We start from the raw sequence: 25,176 nt of genomic DNA, 5'->3' as shown, positions 1-25,176 counted from the left end.
AGAGCAGTGCACCAGCTGCTTTCAAAAGTGCTCCTTTGTTCTGACAGCCTCAGGTCATGGCTCTAAAAAATGACACTTTACCCCCCCCCCCCCCCCCCCAAAAAAAAAGCAAAAATGCTAGCATGGTTAGCAGATAACTGAAGCTATTATTTCAGTGTTAGCTTTCATTTGTTGGTTCCAAGTAGCTCTAATAGAACTTAGCTTTAATAGTACTTGGGTGAATTCTTCCATTAACTCTGTCCTCCTGGGTACTTCCTCCTCACTGGTAACAGTCAGAAATTTGGACAGTGAGTTCAAAAGCCTGAGAGTGTCTCCTGGACTGAGATTTTATGAGTGATAAATTCTGCTTGGAGTTGCCTCTTCTGTGACTGATAATAAGGCCAGATTTCAGCCTACTTCAACAAAAAATAGAATGCCATTAGTGCCGTCTCTGTGTGTGTGTTTGTGTGTGGGGGTGGGTGTGTTTGTTGGCATGGCCAGGCCCTCCCCGTGTATCACACCTGTTCACAGTAACGTTGTTACTGTGCATGTATATAAGGACCTTTTTAGGCCTTGGTGTTTTCAGTGTTTGACCGCACATAAGTTGTGTGCGCTTCATTGTGGCAGTATAGTTCATTCATATTTAACAGTCTTCATTTTAGTGTCGTTTTGTCACGTGTTCTAATAAACGTCTGTGTCTGTAACAACGCTTTGTTTCTGCATCCTGCCTCAGCTCCCGTGTTACACTTTAATGAAAGAACTTTGTTGCTTTTGAAGCAGGGCCAGTGGATGTTCTTTTGGTAAGGGTTCTAGTGAGATAATTACTTACATAATTGTTTGGACTGTAAGTCAGGCAGGACCTACTGGTGAGCATGTGAAAACACAAAACTCTGGTGTTTCACATGGTGTTTGTTTTACCTCGAGTCCCCCAGTGTCTCTGAATCTGCAGACAAAAGGAGGCTCACACACACACACACACACACACACACACACATACCCACACATGGATATGAGGAGAGCTGACAGTTCCTTAAACATGTTACCCTGAGTCTTTCCAGAGTCTTTTTTTACCTGGAAGCATGTAAAATGGATATTGAAATACATTCCTGCTTGACAGAAGAGAGAGATCAAGTTTGGCATAAATTAATGAGAGAGAGAGAGAGAGAGAGAGAGAGAGAGAGAGAGAGAGAGAGAGAGAGAAGAGCAACAGACACACTCTCAATGAGAACAGAGTATGTTTGTGCAGCCTGGACAAAAGAGGACCACAGAACAAGCTGTTCTGTCCTCCTCACCTTCTGTGGTAATTATTTTGTGCCTGACCAGCTATCCTCTCACACCTCCTGAGACTGTCTATGGTGTGCAAGGCAAAAAAGCGATTTTTCTGAGAACCCCAGTCTAGGCTTATCCACTGCCCTCATTCCCCATTAACCTGGCTGCGCTAGCCAGCATTCTCATGTCATTCATGCCTCCTGGTTCTCCTAGAGTGTGCCAGCCTTGTTCGAACTCTGAGCCCCCTTAGGGGTGACCAACATGGAGTACATAGACAGGTGCACTCAGGTAGGCCTTAGCCCAGGATGAAGACTGCTTGCCACAAGGCCCTTTCATATCAAGGTTACGAGTCTAGACCTCAGAGCGAAGTGCGTGAGACGAATAGCCTATTGGATATGGCATGGTTCTAAAGCCAAAGCCTTTTCCGTTCCTTGTGAGCCCAGACAAAGGGCAATGCTGGACTCCTTAGGCATCCCTGTAGGAGGACCAGACCTCCTGATGATACCAATCTATTGGCCCATGTCAATCAAGCTGAACTCTATTAATTAGGACTCCCAGTGCAGAACAGACAAAGGCTGTTTCATAGCTCTAAGTTTGATATAAAGCCATTTGGAAGGCTTCCATGGCTTTGCCTCTGCTTTGTCCAGTAGCGACGTGTACAAAGAATGCTTGGTTTCCAGAGACACTTTGTGTTCTAATATTCTGTTTTTGGTTCTTCTCAGTCCAAACATGCTTAATGATTAAGTTCATAAAAGCATTATTATACTTTGTGATTAAATAAAGTTTTGGTTCAAAGTAATATGGTATGTATGTATAGCTTTACATATGTCAGTAATGATGATGTTGTTACTGCTGATGTATCTATTGCTACTCACATTTGTTATAATATTACTTTTTATGTATACTCTATTTTATATCTAGAACAAAGTGCTTACCATTTAGCAATAACGTTGAAGAGGAGGGTAATAGATTTAACGCCCAGACAGATGCCTCATAGATTGCATCAATGAAAATAAACCTGAAAACCAGTTGGAGCTTTCTTATATTCATATACTAACTTATAATGGTAAACATTATTTTGGGCAATAATGGTTTTCAATAATAACTCATACAATATGAGTAATTTAAACATCAGAGCTTTACAATAGTTGTGTACAACAGCTTGAGGTTTAAGTGTATTATTTTTTTTAAAAAGTAAGCATATCTGTCAGCTATCCTTGTGAGCAAAAATATTGTACTGTTTGTTCTTTGCACACAGAGGAGCAAGGTTCAGCATCTGGAAAAGCCCTTCTGTTGTTAGCATTCACCGTACACAGGAGCCGGGTGTTGTTTCTGGAGTCACAGAATTGCATTTATTTCTTTACAGCACTTGAATGCACAGTAGATAGCAGGAGATGCAAATATCCAGTTGAAAAGTCCAGTTCTGTAGGAAGCTATGTTATAGGAAAGGCTCTCATTAAATGATTTATATTGGAGCACTTTTCAGAGAATCCTCAGTTACAGAATTTTTGATGCAGGGTGGATTGCGATTGTGTGTGAGTGCCACCAGGGTGGCACAGAATGTTGAATGTAGTCACCGGTGAGATTACCAAACTGAACCTAACACCATGAACTGGCATTTGCAAACCTGTTGTGGAACTGTATAATTAGCACTCCAGTATTGTGGCAGGTTATGCAAGATTTTGTATTTGTTCATTCACGTGGGGCTGTTTGTTCAAAGAATCATTGGGGTTTTCAAAGGCTGTATTTGGCAAAACGTTAAAGACACTTTTGAACCTCAAACGTCGGACTTGTTGATTCCTAACTGGTAACCAGATGGAAACTGTAAAAACTGAAATCAGAGTATATTTATGTGCAAGAATACAGTGCTCTAACAGCAAATTCGTGTGTGTGTGTGTGTGTGTGTGTGTGTGTGTGTGTGTGTGTGTGTGCATATATGTGTGTTTGTTTTGCATTTGTGTGTGTGTATGCATATGTGTGTACCACTCCCCAAGAAGCACCTGTGTCTTGTCTTGCAAACCAACACAGGTTCATGTGTTCAGTATACATGGTGCACCACATGCAGAGCTCTTATTATGTTCTCACTGATCTGCTCATGAGAAGGACTAAAGCATTCTTCAAACCATGCACACATGCAGCTGCACAAACAGGCTTTGTTCGCGAGAAAGTGGCTTTCCCCATCAAGGCCCTTTAAGCCTATCTGCAGTAATTTCTTTATATCACGTACACATTATCAAGAGAAACTGATGGAGATATAGGGGACAAATAACACACATGTTAAGGTAAGACTTCCTGAACTGGAATACAGAAGGTAGGGCATTCTGAGAAAAATTTTGTTTTCAAACAAGTTGGGTTGCACAGATTTTTATATATGCAATGGAACCTGCCTCTGTCTCAAATTTCTGAAATCAGACAATGAGTGATTGCATTCTATGCAGTAGACTTCCTGTCTCTAGTATGTCACCCACAGGACACTCCACCCACAGGGCACTCCACCCTCAGGGCACTTCACACTGCTGCCCAGTTCAGTGTTTGCCTGGTTATGGTCCTCTCATTCAAACCTGACTCTCTGGCGATTTGACACAGGCGTGTTAGAGCAGGTGAGAATTCTGAATACTGTTATACAGAGACCTTCAGCATCAGAGACAGAGCACATTAAGTTGCCCTCTCTTCTTCTGTTTCTTAACATTAATCATGCTATCTTCAATACCAAAGAATTGTATAAGATTTTGGTTTTAATTGAATCAATGTACATAATATTTGTACGTTATGATCTTGCCAGGGACAATTACCAGGTCAATACAAGTGCTGAAATTAACATTAATTAAAGGCAGTAAGACTCTGGTTGGTTGCTGGAGTAGGTTAGATTATGTTAATTAAAGTCATAATATCTTTACAAACACTCATTTGCTGTGTTTTTAAAGCCTTAAAAGAAACTCTCTAAACATTTAAATCCTTTGGTTCATCTAAACCCCCTGAAAGTCACATATGTCCAGCATTTTTATTGCCTCAATCCAAAGGGCCATGAGTGCAGCATTGTGTCAAAGAGGGTCCTTTTGATGACATTATGACATCAGCCTTACGTACCTCGCATCATAAGACAGGAAAAGATGCTCAATGCCTGGACAGCGACAGAAACACCAGAAACAGATTCATCAGCATCAATGTGCCCTTTCACTTCTATGGAGCTGGATGTGATGTGCACCCCCCCCCCCCCCCCACACACACACACACACACACTGTTCTGGACTACAAAGATCTTCACTCTCCACTGTTGATCAGAAAAGGTAATCATTATAGAGCAATTTGTTTACCCATTCTAAAATTTCTGAGGGTAAATTAGATTGTAAAGAGAATGTAGAGAAATGGACAGTAACTCACAGTGATGAGACCAGTACTTTTTATGGTATAAATGATAATATAATAATGCACAGCACACCACAGCGACACTATTCCCCTCGCTCTGTGGATGATGGAAGTCAAAGCCCCCTGCTAGGCTTGTGAAGTAGCAAAGATCAATTATGCATTGACTGTTTGGAACTTTTACCCTGAGCAGCCAGGTAAAAGGCCTGGTATAGCTGATCTCATTAGTGTTACTTAAAATGCCTGATTTTTACTCATGAAAATTGATGTGCAGATTGTACCATATGTGCCAGACTGTACAAGCAAGGGCTTAAAATATGAATGACAAGATAGTCAAAATGACTGGGTTAAACCAACCCAGTTTCGTGAACAGCACGTTTCTTCAGTTTTACACAGTTGATTCAAGATATGATGAAACTTGAGATACATAAGATATGATGAAACACCACAAGGGCTTTGTATATCAACCCTTGCATGGCACGTGGATGCATGTAAACAAATGCAAAAAAAAAAAAACACATTAGAGGATCATTTATTTGGTACACACACTTTATAGGTGAACAAAACAAATTTTGTACAATCAACTGGGTTTTTTTTTGTTGTCCATCACTGCTGGTACCTCTACTGTACTTTGGAAGTAAGCTGACTCAATGTACTGGAGTCTGATACATTCATACTGTAATTGTACTTTTACATACTCATGTAAACGCTTCCAATATACAGCCCAAATATATCTTTCACACTGAAAACATGGCAAAGTTGTACAAAGTACAAGAAAAGAAACTAATGTTTGAGTTTGTAGAACTGACCAAAAGTGGACTGGTGGCCTGCTGGTAAGTATTGTTCATGTGAAGGTAAACGTTTCATGTTTTATAGATGGACTTCAGTTGGACAAATAAAAGTGATTTATTTTTTTTTTATCTACCATTGCAAATAGTTTGCAAAGCCCAAAACAAGAGAGACTGGAAGAACACCACAAACAGTCTTAGCTGGGATATAAATATCATGGAAGAAGCACAAGAATGGTTTTTTGTACTTCCAGTGCCAACAATCAATCCTCAACCTGTTATATCTTCATCAAGGTCATCACTGAGCACTCTCATGCATTCCATCAGTGATAGGTTTGCATGTGACTTGTTCCTGGCAGAACATGTCACAATACTGATTCAAAGTGCTGGCTCATTTAAGTTCCTGGCATAACTACAGGATTTTGCTACACTTCTCCATTTTTGTGTGACATCATGAAAATTAAAGCTCCTTCCCCTGACTTACCGTGACCAACCATGTCAGACTTGTCGGACTTGTCAGACATGGCACAGACTTGCACTTTCACACCTTCTTTCTGGTTCTGAGCAGGAAATGGCAGTAAGCAGAATCCTGGGAAAGGTAAGACTTGGGAATGAGATCTGGGTGCCATTCATAACCCAACCCAGGGCACTGCTCAGTGGACATTACCCAAGAGGCTTTAGGGTAAACACTGCCAGTAGACTGAACTCCACCTTGTTCTGAGAGACAGTCCTGCATGTATTTGAAATCTCAATGGGAAAGCACCCCAGTTCAGTGCATTATCTAAACAGAATTATCTCTGCTGGTCTGTGGTGTTTATTGTGAGATGGTACAGTATCACCCTGGGAGATTTGGGGGTTTGGAAGTGAGTGAATGGAGAGTGCATTCTGTTGTGATTTGGCATTCACAGCTTAAGTCTGTCAAATGGTGCGAGGTATTATGGCAAAAACAATGGAATTTTTCAAATCACAATGCCTTCAAGGCCAGTGTGGAGCCCTTATCAAATAGGTGAGTGTTGGATTACAGCAATTATTCCTTGCCTCACATTCCTTGCCTAAGATCTAACTTTAGATATATCTATGGACAAAGCACAGCTGGTAGACACCAAGTCTCAGTTTACTAGACTGCATCCTTGCTGGACACCACAACACTTAACATTAAAAAATAAAAATAAAAACATACTCTATTCAATGAGAGTACCATAGCTGTGCAAAGGTCATTAGCTAAACCTAGACCTGCATCTGATCTGGGAACTCCTGATCCTTCCAGTTTTAATTGTTTTCCCAACAGAGCCAGAATCCATTGACCCTGTTTTTTTACCCTGTAACCCTCTAATATATTTCGGTGTTGGTGAAGGCGCCACTCGGCTTTGCACTTACATAGGACATGCTCTGTTGCTAAGCAACAGCATGGGATTATTCTCGTGACAGTCTCACTGGCTGTCCCGTGCCTTTAACAGTCTAGTAACTGAAGCTGAGTTGCATTGTCTACCATGCGATTGCAACATATTCGCTCACAATCGAGCCCTTTTTATTATGGGAAGTAAAACCATCCATACATACTAGATAGAAGTGTGTGATTGCATCTAAATTCTTGACATTGAATGGTTGAAGTACAAGTGAACATGAAGGCGCACCTTTTTGGGCTTGAGCCATGGGCTTTTATGTGACAGCCATGCTTTTGAGGGAGGGCTCTACTCCATTCGGCTGCAAGCCTGCCTATTCTGGCGTTAAAGGTGCAGCTACACTCATAGGTCTGGCTAGAAAAGGGCTGTGCACTTTCAGTCCAGGAAGGCCAGAGTATTACTTTAATGCGCATGCATCAGTAATCTAGCCATGTGCAGTCTGTCTCAGCCAGGGACAGAGATCTACAAAACTAAAAGAGAGGAATGTGAAATCTTGCCTAAACCAATAAGTGGGAGGACAGAAATAAAAAGAGACCAAACAACTGCATGTAGATTTTAAAGTAATGACTAAGACTGGTCTACCAGTAGACAATTTTAGTGCAGGGCTGCAGACAGTGTTTTCTGACCAACCATTTCTGAGCTGGTGGCATAAGAATGAAGAAATAAAATGGGGTTTGAACCCATATTCTGCAAGTACAGTCATAACCTAAATTGGACACTAGAGCCAGAGAAATAAAGGGGTGTCTTTGCATTCCAAAATCCCTGTCCATTCAGATGGAAGAGTATGAAACCACTCAAACATGATAACATGGGGCTTCTGCAGATGGGTTTAGATGAGTCTAATACTCTGATGAGTTTAATGCACCCAAGTATCCAACACTAGAAGGAAAAGCCTGAGCCTAATGTAAAATAAAACTGCGGACACAGACAGAGGTGACAAGGTGTGGTTGAAGGGGTTATGCACATACAAGACCTGGCCAAGCCAGGAGGTAATTTCCAGGTATTTATGGTGATGGTTAGGGGGAATGTTAATTACAGGTATTCAGTATTTAGTGGAGGAGGAGTGGTTGAGCAGAGCAGAATCACAAGCAGTCATCAGGAGTGTGGCAGACCTTTTATTTGTTCATTTTTGAATTTTTGAAAGGAGCCCTGATCAAGCACATTGATTGAATTCTTAATTGCTAACCTATCAGGACAGTTCTAAGGGCCCTGATCAAGAGCTTCAGGGTTGTAGCATGATAAATTTCAATATTACCAAGGCAGTCATCTTTTTAATCTCAGAATAACTGTAAGGAAAATATTTAATTGTGTGTGATGGTTTTGTGCACACTGACAAAACATCTGCTATTTTGATAATTCATAATCACCAGAGGCAATCATCATGCTCTTAATGGGAAAAAAAAAACCTTGTTTCACAAATTGGTTCCCCTGACAATGATTTCATCACCATCTTTCTTAAGGTTTTGTATTTCGATGTACATTAGCTATTGGATTGGAATCCTGAAAATAGTCTGCATGAGGAATGCTGATTGTCTGTTTACAAACCCATATCCCTCCTATGGAGTCACAATGAAGTGTCAGGGCTTGAAACCCATGCCACTGTAGACATAAATCACAGCTTTTAAAAGCAAGGCTTTTAAAAGCAAGGCTCTCTTTGAACAGGCAAGGTCACCCCCCAAGGTCACCCACGGCCCTATTACGCGCCCCTCCGTTCCACATTGATTGCCTATGAAAAGTGGCATTTTTGCACCTTCTCCCACATCCCTCCTCAGTTCATTTGCTTTGCCAATCTGCTTTCGGGACTGTGTGTGCTGGGATGGAGATGCCCGTGATCAGGGATGCAATGTGCCCGTCGCACCCCGCGAAGGCCCAGCAAGCCCACTGACGTGGGGCAGGAAGAGGGGGACAATGTGGAAGCTGTCCCCAAGGGCCCTGTCCACACATAAAGGGCTGATTATTCCAGCTCTTGGCAGGGCCAGCCTGTCGTAGGAGCATCGGACACTGGGCTCAGTATTTGCTGGCCTCATTAGAGGAGGTCCTCTCCCCCCCAGCCACAGTGTTGCATCCTCGTTTACTCTTACTCCCCCCTTCTTCTTCCTTCAGGGTAGAGCTGTGGGAAAGTCATTAAAGTGTAAAGCATCTCACTTTTATTTCTTTCCCATGGAGGCCTGAGAGAGGGAAGATGATGAGGCTGTTAATGAGTGGGCTGTTTGTGCATCTTTCCCTCTCTCTCTTTCTCTCTCTCTTTCTGTCTCTGGCCAGGAGCCTCTTTAAAATCAGCTTCATTCACAGAGCCCCACACTCGGCCCTGGGACCCATTTAGCCCATCTCTGATAAGGGAAGGAGTCATGGACACACTACTCGCACAGGGACATGTACCATCACTATGTGATGCCTGCTCACTGTACTTCCAGCAGAGCCCGACGAATCAACATTCTTGGAAAAATCTTCCCCTTGTGCAACTGTGGCATAAACCCCCCTTTGAGCAAATGGAGGCTGTTAAAAACTTATCACATCTTTGTGGTACTGTAGCAGAGAGATTAACTGGGCACGTAGTCCTGTATTTTTAAAGTTTATTTTAAATGTTAGGCCTCTTAAAAAGAAAGACCTCTTAACTTCACTGCCTTCATAGAGGATTCGGGATTGCCATATAGTGTACTTTTGCAAATAGTGACAAAGACAAATATCAAGACATTCAAGTTTATGAAGCATTTACAGTAGTGCAGCTGAGCTGTACTTAAAATGTAAAAAACCTGAGGCATCCCCCAGACTTAATATATGAAATATTGGATGTAAGGTGTTTTTAGTCAAATTCCTGAGCATTATTTGAAAGAGAATAAAATAAAATAAAAATAGACCACTGAAATGTCAGGAAAAAAATTGTTAATTAGGAAAATGAAACACAATTGTTTCTGATTTGCTTCCAGGTCATGTACACTGAACCATAATCTCAAATAGCACTGTTAAACTGGATTGGCGCAGTCTGCTCTGAATACTCAAAATGTGTCAAATTTGCTTCAGTTCAATGACTAACAGATCCCTCCGCTGGCTGAGTCTGGTACTACAGGTTGTTTACTACTACAGTAAATGTGTGCTCTGAGATTGCTATACACTTCTGTAGTTATTAAGATACAGTGAGGATTTTTGACCACAAATGTCTCTTAAATTATCCGTGGAAGTCCTATTATTTGATAACAATAAAATTACGTCACTGAAAACATGAAAAACACATGGGAAATTTGGGGAAATCAAGTAGCAAATATCTGCAGGGCAAAAAGTGAAGATAAACAACAACAAAATTCTATGTACAAGGTTGAACTCAATGTATGAATGCAGACCATACACATGTCAGTGTGACAGGAAAACACAGGCCCATACACCACACAAACAAATTTTTGGCCCAACTCACCACTGATCTTTAAGCTGAAAGTAAAAAAGATAAGCATAGTTCAGTTCTGTGCTCTACTCAGAAAGCTGTCACCATGGTTTATGCTAATGAGGCTCATTCTGAAGAACATTGATTAGTTAAACAGAGGAACATCCTATTGATATGTGTAGAGCCTGATAACTGCAGTAGATTGCAGGCAATCAATTTCTTTCAATCACATGGTCTATTTATACACTCATGTGTGCATGTGTTTTTGCACTGGTATGTGTATATGTGTTTCAGTGTTTATGTTCACCTTTGCATGCTTACGTGTGTAAGGAAGAATCTTTGGGAGAACCAAAACTCAGGAGGGTGTGTTTTTGTGTGTGTGTGTGTCATTATTCATACAGTAGCATCTATAAGGAGATAATTACAATGGAGGGGCCTTTTGTAAATCCTATGAGTGAGTGATGTTTTGTTTAACGGTCATTGATATTCCATTGAGCTGAGCGAGGCTGGTTAAGACTCTTCTTTACTCAGTGTGGATCTCCTACTCTCAGTACGACAGGAGACAACAGCTCCTGGGTAGGAGGCATGGCGGGCAATTGCATTCACCCTTACTCTCAATGACTCTGAACTCTTTACATGTTACTGAGGTTGGTTTGTTCTCCTGCATGCTAGATATCAACTGAATAGAATATGTGATTACATTCTTACGCACATATGCTAACACTCGACAAGGCATAGTAAATGGAAAACCAAGAACTATTAATGTTGTCCATAAACTCCTCTTGTACAACTGGTTTCTACAGTTGGTACAGAAATGCAATGAACTTCTCTGTAGAATCAGGGTATGATTATTTTCATTATCCTGTGCCAGTCTCATACTGGAGAGGCCCACGATGCTCAGAGTGTCCAATTTCTCTCACAAAAGAGCATGAAGTATATGGAATCCCTTTATTTCCAGCAAGCCATTTTGTATATAAATGGAAATGACAGAGGCAATTTTCAAATGCCATCCTCTTTCTCTCTCTCTCTCTCTCTCTCTCTCTCTCTCTCTCTCTCTATATATATATATATATATATATATATATATATATATATATATATCTTTGTCGTTCTCCGTCTTTTTCACAGTACTCATGCTCATGCTGTCTGTAAGAGTGGAGCTGAATGAGGCCACACTTACATAACTGTTGTCTGCTTGCACAGAACTCCAGTAGCTTGCCTTTTTGTAATCTCTTCTGCTTGATTAGTCTCTCTCTATTTCTCTCTCTCTCTTTCTCACTCTCTCTCTTTTTATCTCCATACCCTGACTCATTCACGATGCTGCAAGCTAGCGGGGGCTGACAAAGAATGGCCACAGCCCACTCACTCAAGCACAAGCCCATGGCAGGAGCAGCCATGTAGCTGGTGTAGTCCAGCTCAGAGCAGATTGGAGTAGTTCAGACCCCAGCCCACCTCTAGGGCCAATGAATGGATTTGGGATGAAAGTGTCATGCAACAGTAGGGTCCACAAAAACCATATACAACCTATGAGTCCTTCTCTATATGTCCTCCCCTCTGGCTCTAGAGGAGATATTTAATATTGCCTAGCAAAGGCTCACTGTCAGTCTGGTCCTTGCTAGCGTTGTAAGTAGAACTCATTTTGGCAAATGGTATAGGAGTCTAGGATTCTGTCCAGTAACCAAGACAGTCAATCCCTTAGATGTATGTTTTAGGCCTATATTACAGGCCTTTATTTCTATTTCTGCAATGCAAGCTAGTTATGATTGACAAGATAGCTATGCTTGAGAACAGAGTAAAGCTTGACAAGACAGTTATGTTTGATTGCAATGCCATACTCTACATTTGTCACATGTAGAATGAAAAAACAGTATGGAGTAAATGTTTATATTATCACTGACAGCTTACTGTTGCATTTTGATGAAAAGCTTGCTCAGTTTTTAGGTAGACTAGGATGTTCAGCACTAATCTATGTCACCTGTGAGGTTTAAATAAAAGGAAGGAGAATAAGGCACAGATGTGTGTGATGATTTAATAATCCAGTAATTGGGATCATGGGAGTGGCCAAGGGCAGTGATTGACATGTGGGGTCTGTGCATTGTGTTGAGTGGATACTGGCTGGGCAATGACAGTACCCCCCACAAAGGGCCCGGCAGAGCCCTCATGCAGGGACAACCAGGTCAATGGGGAGCAGGCCTGGAAGGATGAGCTTGGTGAAATGAACAGATGAGCTCAGGATCGAGGATTTGGCTATCCAGTATCCAGCTCTGTTCTTCAGGCCCATACCTCTCCAGATATTGAATCCTCTCATTGTGGTGCCTGGAATCGAGGAAGGAGTTCACAGTATAGAGAGGTCCTTCATCAATGGTTCTAGGAGGTGTAGACATTGTGCTGTAATGTCTTCCATCAGTTTGAACTACCAGAGGACATAGTATCAGGGTACAGTTTCCATTACAACTCATGGTTGATGATGTCCCTCTGCATGGCAGGCCAACAGTATCTTGTGTTTAGAAGCCAGTGAATGTTGATGCATGATGGCCTGTCTCTAGAGTAGTATGGGCCCATGTGATGAAAAGGAAGTGGCATTGTGGCAGTACTTATAACCTATGATGTGGACAGCCAGGATAGGAGTTGGCCTGCAAAATGGTTCGGTTCAGATCCCACTGGAAGGCTCTCAAGAACAGGCGGGAGGCAGGATGGGTTCCTGACTAGTGAGTGTGGCTTCCAGATCAAATTGTCTTCTCAGGGCATCTGCCTTGGTGTTCATGGATCCTAGTCGGTACGTGATGGTGAAATTGAACTGGGAAAAGTAGACGGACCACATGGCTTGAGTTAAGATGTTTGGCTATTTTTGAGCCCCTTCCAGCCAATGTCTCCACTCTTCAAATGTCAGCTTGATTGTGAGTAGCTCTCTCTCTCCTAAGCTGTATTTTCTTTGGAGAAGTAGGCCAGTGCTGGAGGTTAGTGTTGAAACCCCAGATAAAATACCTGTAAATTTTTCAAAACCCAGAAAACATTGTAAATCATGATGTGACCAAGGACAGGGCCAGTTGGTCACCACCTCTGCATACACCAGTACATCAGTTACGTTTATGAGGTAGCCTAGATAGCTGACCTCACTTTGGTGGAACTCTCACATCTCCAGTCTCCTGCAATATAGTTGGCTCTGCAGGAGAGTGTTGAGACCCCAGCATGTCAAAGACATGTTGGTCCAAATACTCCTGAAAGACCTTACTTTTGAAGGACCTTGTTATTGAAAAATGTGAAAAATGGAAGGTGCCATGGCTAGACCATAAGAAAGAACTAAGTACTCATAAGTGGCAAGAAGACGTGCTAAAAGGGTCTTCCACCCTTCACCCTCCTTAATCCTAATGAGATCAGAGGCTCTATAGTAGCAAGCCCCCTAAATTGTTCCAGGGCTGGAAACTAAGGGCAAAGGCTATGCATATTTCAATAGAAGAGCATTCAAACCTCTGTAGTCTATGTAAGGCCTTAGCCTGCCGTCTTTCTTCTTCACAAAGAAAATGCTGGCCAAGGGTGGAGAGGTAGAGGGGTGAACCCTGGCAATAAGTCCTCCTGGATATTCTGCTCCATCACCTGGTTCTCCTCCTGGGATTTTGGGCAGGCCTTGCAGCATGGAGGACACATATTATCCAGTAGTTTGATGGCTCAATCTGATTCTCTGTGCGGAAGAATTTGGGTGGCCTTAATGGGGATAAATACCTCAGCTAGGTCCTGGTACTCTGCTGGGATGGAGAGGCTAGACTCAGTGTTAGGACTCTCTATAGAAGTATCCATGTCAGCATATGAAAGGGTTGTGTGTAACCAGGGCATTCTGAGAATGATAGGGTGTGTAGAATAACTAATAACTAAAAATGAAATGTATTCTGTATGCATGGCGTTAGCTTGCAAATGAAAAAGGGATGTTTGCATAATGAGGTCTTTCCTCACAGGGCCCCTGTGCAGTGCTTTCACAGCTTGGGGAGAAATTAATGGAAGCAGATCTAGCCTGAGCTCCTTGAATAGTGCAAGGCTGATGAGGTTCCCCACTGCTCCAGAGACTACTAGGGCTAAAACATAAAAAGAGCAATCCTTGTGCAAAACTCTGACCATTAAAATGAAAGAAAATGTGGTATATAAATTACTGTGCACCTGGTTGTCATATGTGTAGAATCAGAAGAGAGTAGAGGACAGTTCGAGGGCTCGTGGGTATTGTTTCTACACTGCTGGCAAAAATATTTTCTGATGCCTTTTGGGGTGCTAGAGTCTAAGTTGGCTGGGTTAACATGCTTGGTAGAAAGAAGAGACATAGTGCTAGGAGATCTCTGCCAGGAGATGATAATGGATGGCCAGGTTACCAACCTCATCCAAGGACTTGGCATCCTCCTTACAAGAGAGCTCAGTGCCATACATATAGGTTGATTAAGGCTTCCTTGTTCCAACATGGGGCTTGAAACTCTGCCACTGAACAGAAGCCATGCTTAAGATGAAGCAGAGGTCATCTGAAAGCTCGTCCGCAAGCTCAACCTTTCTTGGGATGATAGAAAATGGCTTTAAGTTGTTCTACAAAGCCAGAGTAGTTTGTCTCAGCAGTGACTCATTCAGTGCTAATGCAGTGCCCCAGGTCTTATCCCTCCCTGTGAGCTGGCTGATAATAAACACCACTTTGACATGATCTGGCATTTGTGGTTGGTAAATACTATAGTTCACAGTGTATGATGAATCCCTCGCAGTTCTCTGGATTACCATAATAAACTTCTGGGGTCACAGTGTAGTAGTTAGCACCCCAAGATGAAGAGGGAATAGGGTGTACCTCATCATCAGCCTGAGGTCTCACAGAGATAACTTCGATCTGTCTAACAAACCTGTCCAAGTTAACTTACTCCACTTCCTACTCCTCCAGCATCTGTTTTAGAGCGGCTCCATGAATAATGACTGCTTCAGCCACAGACTCTGCATTCGCTGCATTACCGTGATCCGGCTTCACATTCTGTAACATTTTGATGAAGCGAGACACGAGTGTGAAATAAAATACAAAATATCTATTCAGAAATAGTTCACAAATGTAAAGTGGAAAAAGATAAGGAAGACCTGGCTTGCTCAGTCTTTAGGTAGACTAGGATGTTCAATGCGAACGACAGAACTATGGCAACTGTGGGGTTTAAATAAAAGGTAAGAAACAGGTGTGTGTATGCACAGGTGTGTGTGTGTGTGATGATTTAGGCACAGACACAGACAAGGCACATGTTGTGTGATGATTTAATAATCTGGTTATTGGGATCAATTGGGATCAGAGGAGTATATTAGGGTGGTGATTGACAACTAGGGTCTGTGCAGTGTGTTGACTGGATACCAGCTACGTCATGACATGATATAGAAAATGTTCCTCATAAGTGAAGGTAGAGCTCAAATAAGAAATACAGCATTTATGACAGATCCTAATGCTAACTGCTGATTAAAATTATGAAATAATAATGATATAATAAATAGTTTTAACATTTATAACTTAATTATTAATGTTAGAATTACAATTGAGTATTTATAGGAACAAGCGACTCAGTGTTTCACATGTTTACTCCACTTAATTATGTTTGTGATATTAGTAAGTAATTAATTCCTTTTATATTTAAACCTAGGGATTCACAAGAAAAAGGAGGCCATCATTCAACCTTTGACATTTGTAACTGGATTGTCTTCAATCCTGCTCATTCATCAACAGTACCCACAGGTCACAAGTTCATGACTCAGCAGGTACCTACGCAGCCTGTCACAGATATTCATGTGTCAGATACAGCCAGTTACTCCAAGTTATGTTTTCATCAGACTGATGTACCGCTGTTTGTAATAGTCTGATATGCAGCATTAAAAACAACAGTAGCCTAGATGATGATGGCTAAAGATCTGACTGTCAGGTGTAAATTGTATTGTACCTGCCCTTTTTAAAGTATCTTTTGATATGTCTGTTTACAAGCACTGTTCTTTAGATAAAAATGAGTTAGAGTAGTATACTAATAGATGTCTAGGACTTGTTTACCAGTCAACAATTGGTAAATTGTGTGAGTCAGTTCTGAAGATGCTGGTATTGCGTTGGTGTTCCAGTTCTTCTGGGTTAGCTGTTGGTGACTTCTGACTCTGAGTGGCTGTAACAGACGTCTTGAGGACAGCCTTGTCTTTAAAACGTTTGGGATAAGAACACAGTATAAAACTCATTTCAAAAGAAGAGCATGTTCAAACAACAAACCTTGCATTTGCACTTCAAATGGAGCTTTAGTCTCTGATAAAATCAGTGGACATGCAAAGTCATTCTGGGTAATACGTCATAGTAACTTTTTGCTTCAGTTGTCTGCTGAAAAACAGTGAGAAACTTTAGCAATGACAACTGTGTGAGATACGTTTTAAGCAAAGTTTGGAGTTGACAGTATCTTTGGTTTAGACACCCACATACTCTTGCAATACAGTGTATAAACAGTAAATAAACCATTTAGAATTTCTGAATTTTTGCCTAAATCAGACCTAGAATATGATTGGCTCTTCATCTAAGTCATAAAAGCAGATGGAGAAATGTTTTTTAAAAACAGATATTTTAAAAGCCTTGCAATTAAACTAGCTAAGTGTCCTAGCATAACATTAGCCCCTAAAACAACAACTGGATACTCACATTACTCTGAATTACTGAATACTCATATTAAACATGTTTATTTAAGATAGCTTGAAATAGAAGATACTTTTTAAAATCATCATGAACACTATAATGAAGAACATATACTGCTACTAAATTATCCCGAATTTGTTAGATTAACCCATTTATTTAGGGCTGTTGTCTTGTTGCAAAGCCCATCTTCTCTGAAGTGTGCATTTGTTCTGGACAGGTACCATGAAATTTGTAGCTAGGCTAGCTAATCCACAATCAGGAGTTCCATCAGTGATGGCAAGACATCCTGTTCCTGTGTCCCCAAACCATGATACATTCACCACAGTGTTTCACAGTAGGGATGAGATTTTTAGATTGGAATACAGTGTTTGCTTTTGGTTGAAGAGAATGTTTCCTATTCAGTTAAAAAATTAGTAGAATCTTAGTCCAGTACTTCTCTGGTTCATCCAGTCTTTAGTACGTTTTAAACAGGCAGCAATGTTCCTCAGGGAGAATAGTCGCCTTCATCCTCTTGCCGTCCCATGCACACTATACTCGGCCAGTATTTTCTCCATGGTATACTCATGCAGACTTACATTAGCCAGTGTAATAGAGGCCATTTAAACTCCATTTAGCATTGAAACATATAGAATTGCATCTAATTTTTCTAAATAAATCATATGAGTTAAGTACCTAAGTAACGCCTTTGTTCCTAAGTACGTATGGACTTCAAGTCGATGTGCCTTGATCGTGTGCCAGCCGTTCATCAGGAATAACTGTGCTGGCCACCCTAAAAACCTGATTTTGTCTTGTTGACTTTGTTTTGAGGTCATTGCGGGAAAGTTGGCATGACATTAATTTCTTTTACAGTGAGTTCAAAAACTTTCATTTTGTGTCATTTTGCTATGGCACCATTCAAATGATTTCTACAAGGCTTTTGGTAAACTCAGGATATTCGTTTATGCTTGTGTCTGTCACTGGCTTTCTTCTGCTAATCTTTCCTAATAGGTTGTTTTTGTAGCATTGAATTATTTAACTTTTTAAAATTTAACTTGCAAGCAACTGCCACAGTTCTCTGGGCATTTTTAAGCTCTCCCTGAAACATATTCACTTTGTACATTTTTTAATTTAATTTTTTGTTTGTTTGTTTGTTTTGTTTTCCTTTTTGGCTGGTTTGTTCTAAAGCAATTATTGCATTAAATGTTGTTTCATTGTTTAAATCGACTATATTTGTGTATGCATTAGATGGTTTCTTAAGATCAGCAACCATATAATTTTTCATTTAACTGGAAATTATGGCGAGTGTTCTATATAACCTTATTAAAATACAAACTGGAGTAACAGTAGCCAACATAAAAAACAAAGTACACTGTGTAAGAAACATCAAGGCTTCAAGCTAAAAATGTCAGAATTTGAGGGTGCGTGGCATGCAATACCTCTTCTACCCAGACTGTACACAATGATGTTTATACATGATCCCCATGAGTAATCAACACTGCCACCAGGCGGCAGATTCTGAGACATGGTTGTTACATAAAACCTTGCCAAATATGCATCCATCGCCCTCTGGTGACAGTGAGATGTCACCCACCACTGTATAAAATAACCATATGCTTTCATATATTTTAAAAAGACTCAGGTTTTGGGACGCAGTGTCAGAACCAGGCGACATTAAAACTGAAGTTAGCACTATTATGGTTACAAAAACTGAAAGTAATTAGCAATAATTTCAGATCTGTTTGTTTTGGTTTTGGAAGTTATATCATTTCACTGCGCCGTCTCAGTGAATAAATGAATAAGAGAGCTTGTTGTCATCAAATCTTTAATACAGAAACAGAGAACCTTCTTTAAAGATGTTAGGCGCTGGAGTGTAATCAAATCCAAAACCCATTGGAGGCAGCTGCTGATCATAAAATTACATACGGCTACACGAATACAAGCTGAATAATTAAATCTCTTTCAAAGCGAACACGTTTGTCTGTGCAGCACAGCTACTAAGGCCATGGTTTAGAAGATATGCAAACGCTTTAGTATGATATATAATTACAGCCTCAAGAAATATAGAAGGCAGTAGGCTGTGATGCTCGTATCATGGCTGTATGAAATAAAGATATAAAACACTATAGGAAGCTTGACCATTCATCTAAGAAACGAAATCCTTTAGCTACAATAGGTTAGAATATAACCTTTCATCTATAGCTTACATTTGTGTAAGAATAGCGTAAAGAAAAAGGAAAGGATTCTTATGTTTTAAATATTTTCACCAATGTCTAGATCAACAATTCTCGCAATATGTTGAAAGCGTGCTTCTGGGATCGTGTTGGATATGTTTTGTGTTACGTTTAGTTCCCATTTGTCACAGGCTGTTGCATTTTGGCTTAAACTATTAGAAAACATTTCATAATATATGGCCATAAGCCTTACGGGCAGCATTACGCAGGAAGTTGTGTGGTGACGATATTTAGAAAAGACATCTCGCTGTTACGTACGTATATGAAGTACAGAAACTCGCTAAACTGTCGCATGCTTTTTTCCGCACTTTCTGTCGTAACATGTCTTGGCACCAACCAGATGTTGTTGCGCAGCCGTTGTTACACAGCACTTTATCCATTATTCATGCAAAAGGTCTCCAGCTACCACTATCTCTAAGAGCGTAGACCTACCTGCAGAAAAACTACTGGGGAGGGTACTGCTCCTAGCTGGCTACAGGAAAAATTCAACGCATTGCAAAGCAATACTAACACAAGCAAAACATTTTAAATTTATGCAGATAACGCTCGGCAGACGGCAATTATATTACGGCGGGCATGTCAAATATAAAAGTAGTTTTAAACTAAAGTCTATGTTGAGCATGAATTATATTCCACTAAAATGAGTGCTACTCCAAGTTAAGGGCACCTAATGAGCAAGACTATAAACATAAGTTGTTTTCTAATTCTTGTTATTTTTCTTTTATCAGTTCACAATCATAGCCACACTCAAAATACAGGCAACATGTTCCCCCTTTAATTGTATCACAATTCTATATTGACCAAATTGTAATGCTGACCTTTTATTTCTTGTGCATGTGATACATTTTAAGAGACTATTGGAAAACTCCATAAGCATTCAGGTCTGGGCAAGACTTTTTAGAGGGTCGGCAGGTTTTCGTGTCACGGTGAGTCTTTCATCCAAAAACGCCAGAAGCTACTCTTTCCCTCAGGTAAAAATAAAAACAAACAGATATCATGCGTTTAATATTTAATATGTCATGCCTAGGGTTTTATTCATTAAAGTCCAATATTTTATTCCCATATTTTTACATGTAAGCTAAGTTTTCAAAGGCAAACAGAATTCCACAGAAGTTATGGAAATTAAAACACACACACACACACACACACACGTGTGCACACATACACACGCGCACACAAAAGCAGTACTGCTGAAATGTTATTGAAATGTTTACATATCCATAACTTACTATACATTTATAATTTGAAAACTGACAGTACTTCAGTACTGGAAGTGCCTACTTCTCTGCAATCATTTTGATTATTCATAAACTTTCCAACATAACACACACAACCAATTTAAATTCCAAACTTAATCACACAGTCTAGAACAGGTTTAGGCACACAATTTCTATCTGACTTGTAGCATGGCCACTATGACCACTTCAAGTCAACAAGACTACACGTGGCATCACAACTTCAGAAAGCAATGATCCAAACAACACAACCAGAAAACCTTTAACAACTGAAAGACAAGACCACCTAAAAAGAGCCAATGTTCTTGGTTGGCATATGTCTGCAGCCCTCACAGGTTCGATCCTGAGATCACAGTCATTAAGGCAACATTCTGCTCATACAGATGGGTAGCAGACGCTGGAGCAGCCATTAGCAGCACCAAAGAATGACGCACTGTCAGTATTATATTAGCGTACCACCACGGTATACCAAGGTGACCACTGTCCAACTTCCTGCTTTGCAGTAACTCCCCCAGGGACTGTAGTTTGGATTATTCCTGTTTCCTTGAGATGGCGAAGACGTCATCAGACACTTCTGGGTTTACTTCCTCTAGTGGGCCCTCTGGTGTAAAAATAAATCAGCATTCAAAGGTTTTTTCATGACTTTAAGTGGCCACTGACAAAGAACACTATTCCAGGTGAATTGTCACGTTATGCAGACATTCACACAGACATAGGAGAACATTTTAATTCTCCATTCATACAGCAACATAATCTCCATGTAAGCAATGCAATTAAATTCTTGGTTAAAGACTCAAAATACAACATGGACTAAATATTCAATGTCACATAAATGGTAACAAATGATGTTCCTACACTATCAATCAAAGTCAAAAGCAGAGATTGTAAGGGGAAAATGCAAGGCGAAAGAACCCATAAAACACGGTAAATCTTCCAGGGCATCCTTTTTGCAGATGTACTATTCCTCTGCTCTTGACATAGGGAAAACGCCACCCAGCACTTGTGCTTCGTTTGGTATTTACTGCTATTTTCCATTAGTCACTCTATCTCCTCTGGATAATCACAGTAATGAAAAGATGATATCTCACCCTGCATCCTTTCCTTATGAGCATGCCTGTGTTTACATCAAAGTGTCGGAGGGGAAAATTGCTTGCAGGTAACCTTGGTGAATGAATCAGTCTTAGGAGGAAAATTGCTGTTTATTTGAGATGTCTGGCGCAGCTGGTGATGTAGAGGATCTGCGACAACAATGCTTGCTTCAAAAGGCAAAAAGCACACCAAGAGTCCAACAGAGTAAATCAAACCAAATACAAGACAGGGGATTACAAACCATGCAACAATGTCAAATGAAATGTTTAGAGATGAATATAACAAAGGCATATGCAGCCCTTATTGACTAAGGAACTAAATAAGATGGCTTCATTTGGCAGTATTTCCAATGCACAGTAAAATGCACAATAAAGGTTTCTGGTTCTGATTTCAGGTAAACTGTCTTATAATTCCTAAATATTAACTAAACAACAATACAGTTCCTAAATTTGGTAGTGATTCGTGTAACAGCATGATTCGTGGTGTCAGTATAGCTCATCTCTCATTATATCAATATCTCTATGGTGGTTACCTGCACAATAGCATGTTTTAGCAATTCCATCCAGATGCAGCTGCTTTAATATTTAACAATTTTATTTCTAGTCCTTTTGAAAATGGCAGTTCACATACCAGTGTCAGGCTAACAAATGAAATGCCCATGGGATTGGCTTTTTTGAGTAATCTACTGAGAAACATCCACTAGAGGATATTGCAAACACTGGCATGATTTAATTAATGCTATACACCATTGCTCAATATATTTATTCATATATATATATATATATATATATATATATATATATATATATATATATAAACAGTTATAGCAGAGATGGTGTTCCTCACACGTGGGATGCCGCAAGTTTGCTTTCAGTCTGTGTAATGACCCATCGACAGGCTCACTACTGTGTTTCTCTTTGTCTCCCCCATTGCTGCAGCTCATCTTGATTCTTGTCCAGGGTTGTCTTTACACAACAGCAGATTCTGGGCCCTTGCAAGCACCATAGCTGTGAATAGTCTGCGTAACAGTGGCACATCGCGAACATGTGAAACACGAGAGTGATTCACCTCCTCCATTTGGGCTCCAGTGCGCAAGGACATTCAAAGCCCCTTCATACACTTCACATGCCATGCTCCTAGAACCGCATGGCCCTCCCCATAGCAGTGTGCTCCGAGTTGACACTGCGCATATGTGCCTCCAGAAATGCCCTATATGCCATAAAATGGCTACATGCAAAAGTGTCGCCTTCCAATTTCAAAACATTTTATTTACATCTTCACAGTGGAGGTTGGGTATCCCAGGTGGCTGCCCCGTCGGAGGGCAATGTGAGCCTGACTGCTGCCCCATCCCCTGTGGAGGTGGAGAAAGTGGCACCCACTGTGTTAGGTCCGTTAGCCTCCATGGTGAAGAGTTTGCAGCCTCCTGGGGGGGTGTAGTCTGGGGCAGGGGCAGTGGTGTTTACAGCTGGGGGTGGAGCCTCCCGCTCTGGGCTGGAGCCATGGGAAGAGCTGGGAGAGTTGGTGGGGCTCAGCTGCACTGCTGTAGTGTCCTGCATCGTGTGCTCACTGGTCTCAATCTCAAATGCGGTCCCACTTCCCAGCCCAGACCCTCCCCTACCCATGAATCCCAGGCCGCCGGCCCCACCACCTTTTGCCCGTCGGGAGCTCTGTGGAGGGGGCAGGCGGCTGCAGACACAACATGCCCCGAAGAAGGTGAAGGCCACTAGTAGCAGGGCAGGACCGATAATGATGGGCGGGTTGCTAGAGGGCATGAGTGTGCTGAAGGCGAATGCACCCACCAGGGTGATGTTGATGCCTGCCAACATGATGCAGAGGCCGCAGGCACAGCACAGCGCTGGTGAGGGCAGGCCCTGTGGGCGGGACTTCCTCTTCCGCCGACTTTGGGGCTCCTTCTTGGGCACAGAAGTACCTGAGCTCCGTTCACTACACACCATGTCGTCACGGTAGCTTGCAATCCACGCCAACACTCTACCCCACGGCAAGCGCACCCCTTGGCAACAGGATGTGGTAGAAGGGCATGGCCATATACCTGATGACCTTTTTGCCCCAGACTACCTGCAACAAGTGTGAGACAAACTTGCTAAGAGGGTCACACAGCACAAAGACTTGGACGCTGTCTAAAGCCATTGGTGCTTAGGTGCTAACTATGGAACAAAAGCTTATACTCTCAGAAGCAGCATTCATCCAACAAGGTCACTGGTTAGTCATGATTTTTACAATGCTTCAAGAAACTAGAAAATCTGAGGAATAATCAGATGGCCCGTTGAAGTTCCACTGCCTAATACCCTATAGCTGGACGAATAAATCCTGATGGGCAATTTTACAATGCTCGTGGAAGCAGCGTTCGCCCAAGTTCGTCAGCGTTCTGCCGTTCACGTGCTCACAATCAAGAAATCGTTTATTTTATAAACATGTTTCAAACTTAGTCGCACCATATGTGAAAATGAAATGCCATGCAATCATTAAGGAGGATATAAAATCTCACCTTAACTGAGGACAATAGAGGGAAGTCTTGTAGTCGCTTCGTCCAGAGGAATTAGACAGGTTCTGCCACGGTTTTAACAAGGAATCCCGTGGTCCGCACATGCGAAAATCGATGCCTCTGTGGTACGTCAAACATTTCCTCTAACGCACCGCAAGGAAGACTCAACAACTGGCTTTCTAAAAGCCTTCGCTCACGCAACACTACTGCACTCTGAACCTGATTGTGGAAAAACACCAATTTCTCTCACGTTTCCCACGCGTCGTGGTGAGGATAGTGACTCGAGATATGTTGCATTTCAGCTTCTAAAGAGCTACCTTGACGCGGACCATTAAAAACAACTCATAAACACTGTGAATCCAACATATGTGCTGTAATCCCCTTCAGTAATGAACAAAACCGTCTTTTGTTTCAGACGAAAACGCTAACAGGTACTAGTTTCGGTTCGTCCGTTCAGCAGTGCCTATACTCCGCGTTTTGCTTTTCAATCTCGCACCTTGCTATCCCTAATACGGGAGCGTGAACGGACGAAGCGCGAATGGCCGTCTCCGTATAACGGTGTTACTTATGGTGTGAGTAGGGAGGAGGGACCCCAGTCGTTTGTGAACAGCTCCCGGTGCTACAATGCACCCGCTCGCTCTGCACCTATAGAAGGAAGCTACCGCTGGGATACTGATGTGAACCATCTTACAGTTATATTGTTTCAGAAAGACCGTGTGTTTCTTTACTTATATATATTTTAAAGTTTTCTTATTTTCTTTTCTTTTCTTTTTCGAGTTTTCTCTTTCGGGCTTTGGAGATTCCCTATGCAGGCACCGCTGTATGATGTCAACAAGGCATGCTTCAAATCAACATGTAATCTGTACTGAATATCTTACTAAGATTGCTCAAGTATAAAAATATGTATGTGAGTAATCTCGTTAATAATTCTGTCCTTTTTGCTTTTAATGCAATAAATAGAAGGCTTGTAGTTAAAAACCTAAAAATGGTTAGTTGGATAATATTAGTGGGGCATTTATTTCTTTATATCTGCTTTAAATGCAGTGAATATTAGGCTTCTGGGTAGAAATGGACATATGAATTGACCTGAATAATATTATTAGGACATTTATTAATTATCACATATTGTTATTAAGTATTAAATATTGGTAAATCATACCACTGAAATTGCCTTTTTATTATAATCTATCTATCTATCTATCTATCTATCTATCTATCTATCTATCTATCTATCTATCTATCTATCTATCTATCTATCTATCTATCTATCTATCTATCTATCTATCTATCTATCTAAAAAACACAATATTTA

The 25,176-nt window shown here is 41.1% G+C and overlaps 1 protein-coding gene across 2 annotated transcripts; it reads right to left on the bottom strand.

Annotated features, from left to right (window-relative positions):
- Nucleotides 1-20,059: 20,059 nt before the first annotated feature.
- On the bottom strand, nucleotides 20,060-24,419 carry tmem275a (transmembrane protein 275a). Of its 2 annotated transcripts, XR_014125745.1 has the most exons (3): nucleotides 23,868-24,419; nucleotides 21,361-23,437; nucleotides 20,060-20,873 (listed from the first exon to the last, which is right to left on the bottom strand). XR_014125745.1 is itself a non-coding variant. In XM_027031802.3 (2 exons), exon 2 carries the CDS (start codon nucleotides 23,314-23,316, stop codon nucleotides 22,639-22,641), a length of 678 nt encoding a protein of 225 aa, XP_026887603.1. In that variant the 5' UTR covers nucleotides 23,317-23,437; nucleotides 23,868-24,419; the 3' UTR covers nucleotides 20,060-22,638. The 2 variants fall into 2 exon arrangements, 1 of the variants encoding a protein (XP_026887603.1); XM_027031802.3 differs by having other exon boundaries at nucleotides 20,060-23,437.
- Nucleotides 24,420-25,176: the final 757 nt, after the last annotated feature.

The sequence above is a fragment of the Electrophorus electricus genome, chromosome 11 (genome assembly GCF_041902795.1).
Source record: "Electrophorus electricus isolate QZ-2024a chromosome 11, ASM4190279v1, whole genome shotgun sequence".
NCBI lineage: Eukaryota > Metazoa > Chordata > Actinopteri > Gymnotiformes > Gymnotidae > Electrophorus > Electrophorus electricus.
The sequence above is the reverse complement of the archived record's forward strand: the minus strand, read 5'-3'. Positions and strand labels throughout refer to the sequence as shown.